The 5,966-nt window shown below is 35.3% G+C and overlaps 1 protein-coding gene across 1 annotated transcript; it reads right to left on the bottom strand.

Moving 5' to 3' along the window:
- Positions 1-3,918: 3,918 nt before the first annotated feature.
- On the bottom strand, positions 3,919-5,261 carry LOC148230734 (uncharacterized). The gene is made up of 2 exons (XM_088194450.1): positions 4,734-5,261; positions 3,919-4,661 (listed from the first exon to the last, which is right to left on the bottom strand). Exons 1-2 carry the CDS (start codon positions 5,201-5,203, stop codon positions 4,094-4,096), a joined length of 1,038 nt encoding a protein of 345 aa, XP_088050576.1. The 5' UTR covers positions 5,204-5,261; the 3' UTR covers positions 3,919-4,093.
- Positions 5,262-5,966: the final 705 nt, after the last annotated feature.

Here is a 5,966-nt window from a genome sequence, read left to right as displayed (position 1 = left end):
CATTTATTGCATTAGCTAAGCGTTGTTTTAAACTACTTAGTTTTCAATACAAGTACATGACGGTTCAAAATGCAGTGCGTTATTGTAACTTGCACTACTTATATATATTATCAATAGTAAATAATATTTTTAGGATTTAAATTGAATTTTAGCAGTTATTAAAAAAAAATACGCTTATATTTACATACATACATTTCTTATTCAACACCCACCCAAAATTAAGAAAAACTACTCTTACTTTTACTTACAAGGTAAACAACAATATCATGGCTGTAGATTATAAAAATAGTGTTTATAATATATACGTATCTATTTACTGATAAAATAGAAAATTTTCGAATTAAAAAAATGCAAAAAAACTTATCAATAAGCTCTCGAGTTTTCATGTTATTAGAAAATAATATAACTGGAAAAGTGCAATGACATAAATAACATACTTTATAAATATTATAGTTTTATAACAATTTCAAAATGAGTATGCTGGTTTGCAATGGGTTAAGGCATCGTTTCTCAAACTATGATATAAATATTAAATTACACATACCGAATTTTTGAAAGTGCGTTAATATAAATTTTAAATGAAAAGCTTTAAAAAAAAGAAAAAAAATTTTACTTTGCAACTAAATTAACCACATTATTTTAAATGCATAAAATTTCTTATAGATTTGATTTTTTAATAGTTCATATTTAACAATTATAAAATCGTTATTTAAAAAAAAAAATGAGTTTTCTCTTAAACAAAATTCAAGTAGTTTGTAAGAAAAAACACTTTTTAAAACTTTTTACTTATTTTTTTATTGAAAAAATAGATTTAAAATTATTTATATTAAACAAATTGTAACTAAAAAAGTTCTAAATCCATAATCATATTTTTAAATATAGATAATTGATTAATATACATGATTTTAATAAAACAAGCAGATAACCTTATATATTGATATCGCCTTACTTAAAATTTTATTAAAATAAAACAATATTATTTTCATACATCAACAAAACTTGAATAATTTTTATTTATTATAATTATTTATAATTTTTTTTTTTTTTTTTTTTTTTATAAAAGTTTATTTCTTAAATAGACATAGGTAAAATAGCATACAGATATATTAAATGCACAATACTGGTTCATAACCATTTACATTGTTTACAAATTGTTAAGTTATACAATAACATAAAAAGAATAATAAATTATACGAGAATATACTAAATTAAAGGAAAAATACATAAAACCTTTTACAAATTTAAAAAAAAAAAATCCAAAAAAAAAAAAAAAAAAAAAATTTTGGAAAAGAATGAAGCAGATGAGAAGAACAAATTATACAAAATACACAATATACAAAATAAAACACATACAAAGGTAAATAAACCTAGCCCTGTAGACCTGAATATGATGACACTGTGATGAGCTTAACTGCATCAAAGCAATATGTGCTTAGGCATTTTATGTTTGTATTTAAATTTAAGTTTTGCTTTGTCGTAATCACCGATTCTTGAAATTAGTGGGTTTGCGTGGTCTCGCGAGATTTTTTTATAGTATTTTTCGGTTTGATAATAACAGTATTCTTTAATGGTAGGAATTAAATGTTTGGTGTGGAGTTTTTTAAGGTTAGTATAAAACGGTGTATTATAAATTATTTTTATGGCTTTATTTTGGATTACTTGAAGTTTATTAAAATTACTATTACTCGCGTTACTCCACACTGAACAAGCGTAAGTTAAAACAGGTCTGATTAATTGTCTATAGACTAGAATTTTATTTTTTATTGTAAGCGCACTTTTTCTATTAAATATTGATTTTAGAGCCGCAATGGCGCCGAGCCCTTTCGACCGGAGTTCAGTTATATGTTTATTGAATTTTAGTCTGGAGTCCAGGTGTATACCCAGATATTTAACGCTCGCTCTCCATTCAATGTTATGCCCTTGTTCACTTTTAATGGGTGCAGGCAAGGGTTGTCTACGTTTAGTGAATATTATTGCTTCTGTTTTGTCTTGATTAATTTTAATTCTCCATTTCATAAAATATTTTTTTAAGTTTTCAAGGGATTTTTGAAGTTTAACTGCAATAGGTTTAAGACCATAAGAACTAGTAAGGATTGCAGTGTCGTCAGCGTACATTGAGAGTTTAGTATTTTTTAACATTGGAATATCATTAGTATATAGAATGAAGAGAAACGGGCCAAGTATACTTCCTTGAGGAACACCAGCTGGTATTTTACGCGGTGTCGAAAATGTATTATTTAGCGAAACAACATAGCTTCGATTCTTCAGGTAAGACCGTAACATATGAATAATGTAATAGGGAGTTTCATATTTTAAAAGTTTATACATTAATCCATCATGCCATACTGTATCAAAAGCCTTTTCCATATCTAATAATAAAAGACCAGAACTTTTTTTCATATTAAAATCGGCAGATATGTGCTCTGTTAATCTATTAAGTTGATGCGTAGTCGAGTGATTTTCGCGGAAACCAAATTGCTCATTAATGAGTTTGCTATTAAGAGATTCCTTTAATCGAGATAATATAATTTTTTCAAATAATTTGCTAAATGAGGGAAGTAAACTTATCGGGCGGTAGTTAATTGGTATGTTATCTGCTTTGCCAGGTTTTTTTATCGGATGAATTTTTGCCGTTTTCCAGATTATTGGGAAATATCCAAAAGATAAGCATGAATTAAAAATGTTATTTAAGTACTTAAAGCAAACAAAAGGAAGGTTTTTAATCAATATATTCTCTAATTTATCTATACCTGGAGCCTTTCTATTTGATAATCGTTTAACAATACTAAGAATTTCTGATATGCCGACTTGGTTAATGGATTTTTTATCTATTGGAGTTTTACTAATATCTTTAATTGCCCGGTCTACTTTATTTTGGGTTTATTGGTCAATGTAATTTTGCGTAAGTTGATAAGATGTAGAAAATGTCTCAGCTAAAATCTCGACCTTCTCCTGAGTCGTGTTAGCTACGTTGTTTCCGGTTTTTAAAGGTGGTATATTTGAGTTTTTATTTTTAAGCGATTTCGTCATTCTCCATAAGGAATTATCTCCCGGTTTCAAAGCTTTTAGTTTACGCGACCACGAAGCGTTTTTGATGTTTTGAATTTGAACGCGAATTTCATCAGTTAGTTTGTTAATTAGAGTTTTAAGTTGGGGCGATTTATTTTTGTGCCATTGCTTTCTCATATTATTTTTAATTTTAATACGTTTAATTATTTCTGGGGTGAGTTCTATGTTATTCCAAATATTTTTACGCGACGGAATTGATGATATTTTGGCCTGCTCGATCACGGATGTTAAGTAATGAATATCATCGTCAATAGTTTTAGTGTCATTTGAGGTATAATTCTGTCGTTTAATCAATACCCGAGACTCTACTATGCTTCTGAATCGCTTCCAATCAGCCTTTGCATAATTGAAAACGACCTCAGACACCATATCGACCTCACCGTCCAACGTAAAGAATACTGGAAGGTGGTCCGAGGACAGAGCCTGGATGCAGTGCATGTTTGAAATCCGGGAATTACCCTTGACCAACGTTATGTCCAGAATTGACGGAGTCGTGTGGTTGGTAGGATAATGCGTTGGGGATTTCGGAAAATTTACAGTAGTGTCCGTATCGTGTAAATAATCAAAGATTAATTTACCGGATCGATTCGCACCGGGGCAATCCCAATGCATGTGTCTCGCGTTAAAGTCTCCAGTTAATATCACGGATTCTCCAAGACGAAACACATCATCAAGGTCACCTCGAAGCAACCTGTCACCGGGAGAATTATACCCCGCGACAATTATTATTAATTTATTATCGTGTTTAATTTGTATCGCGACAGTTTCAAGATTAGTCGTGTTTGTTGTAATGCGCGCGTGTTTAATTGATTTTTTTACAAATATCGCGACCCCTCCACCTGGCCTTGAGAGACGGTCCCTCCGGAGGCAGACAAAGTTCGGTATAAAAATGTTGACGTGTGGTTTGAGGTAAGATTCGGTGATTACGACAATATCAATTTTGTACTCACTGATCAGCAGTTCCAGTTCTCCAGTTTTATTTCGGAATCCGCGTGAATTCCACGTCAAAACGTTGAGCCCCACCTTAGAAGAGCACATCGAGATATTCGACCATCATCAAGGCGATCTCCATTTTGCTGGCACACTTTCCAGCCTTGGTCCTGATTTCTTGAAGGACGAGCAACATCCTGCGTAGCTCTGAAGTTGGCATTGTGTCTGAGAGGGGCTCCTCAGGCTGCCTGGTTTGGGGACGTTGTGGCGCCTTGTTTATTGGTGCTGGTGCGGCGCCAACCTGGGCGTTCCATGAAGTGGCTGATGAGATCACTGCTGGGGTGGTTGAGGTTTTTACCAACGCTGGTTTCGTTGGTTTCAGTGCAGGAAATTGCGCTTGCTCGAGGTTGAATATGTTGTTCGGCTGCGACGAGTGAACAGTGGGAGTCGGTCTCTGTTGTCTCTTCTGAGTTTTTTGTAGGTATTCTAACCTACGAGGGCAGTCCTTAAAATTGGCCGGATGGTCTCCTCCACAACCAGTGCAGATGGCGGGTGCTTCTCGGTCCTTCTTAGAGCACTCGTTCGTGGCGTGGTTTCCGGGGCATTTGACGCACCTGGGAGCTCGTTGACAATTTCTTGCAGCGTGGCCGAATTGTTGACACCTGAAACATTGCGTTAAATGCAACTTATTACGCTTGTACTTTTCAAGCGTGGCCTTGGTGAAGCAAACGTACCGGATGCTTCTAATAGTGCTCGTTGTTGTATTAGCCGGAAACTGGACAAGGTAGAGCCTGGAGTCTCCTTGTTTCTCGGTCTTGGTCTTCATTGCCGTCACCTTGACGACGCTAAGTCCTTGACGTTCGAGATCAGCGGCAATGTCTTCGGTGGGGACCTCTGGGAGCCCTCTCAGCACGGATTTCACTGTTTTATCGTCGTCGGCGGTGAACGTGTGAAAGGCGCGTTGGCCCTTCAGTCCATCCATTAACAACGCGCGTGCTTCAAATGACGCGCAAAGTACTGACACATTGCCACTTCCCGTGTATCGCAACGAGAAGTTCGATGTTTTTGTGATCGACTTAATTAAGTCGATCGTCTGGAGGTGTGTTCCCGAGATCTCTACGATCACAGGCGGTATCCTCTGCTGCTTCCTTTCGATCACTTCGGGAAGCTTTTCATACCTGTTTTGGCTCGTGGTCGGAGGCATCTTAGCATCCTGGGAAACTTTCGATGTCTTTTTGGGTACCTGCCACTCATGGTCTGGCAGGCCTGAAGTTGATTGTGAAGCGTTTAGGTACGCCTTCAACGTTCCAAGAGAACGCTTGCGCGTCTGCGCCTTCTTCATGGCGCTGTCTTTGTAGCTAATTGCAGTGGGCGTGTCTATCGTTGCAGAACGGTAGCGGGGGTGTCCTTCGTACGATAACGGAGCGAAGCGCGAATGCGACCGCTCGCGTCAACAGCACAGAGTGGACTGAAGCACTATACATGATTTATAATTTATTAAATATTAGTTTATACTCGATTTTAAAGCTTATAATTTTTTTGAATTAGTTTATCATTGTTTTGAGACAGAAAAACACAAAATCCAAACATATAAGACAATTCTACTAAATTCGTAATAATAGTCAAGTACTTTTTTTCCTTGTCCATTTTTTAATAATTAATTTAATTGAAAATAAAAGTGGATGTAAATTTAAATTAATTTTATTTAGATGAATTACTCATTATTTATATTTTTAATACGAACATGAATGAGGGAAAAAACTAAAAAAGTATAGGAAACGCTGGGTTAAAATCCTTGCATTCCCAGAGAGGGTGGCGAGGATCGAAGGGGGTCGCGAGATTTGCTTAGTGCCGGAGAATCGTCCACGTTACCTTTTTTATGGGACGCGGGCCCTGGGATGTGTCTTAATAGAAGATTTATTTAATGCCTCCCCTGGGCTGCTGGTGACATTTTTGTGGTCGATTGA

The sequence above is a fragment of the Plectrocnemia conspersa genome, unplaced genomic scaffold, assembly GCF_051122295.1.
Source record: "Plectrocnemia conspersa isolate PC_06_02 unplaced genomic scaffold, ASM5112229v1 ptg000010l, whole genome shotgun sequence".
NCBI lineage: Eukaryota > Metazoa > Arthropoda > Insecta > Trichoptera > Polycentropodidae > Plectrocnemia > Plectrocnemia conspersa.
This window is presented reverse-complemented; position numbering and strand designations above follow the sequence as displayed.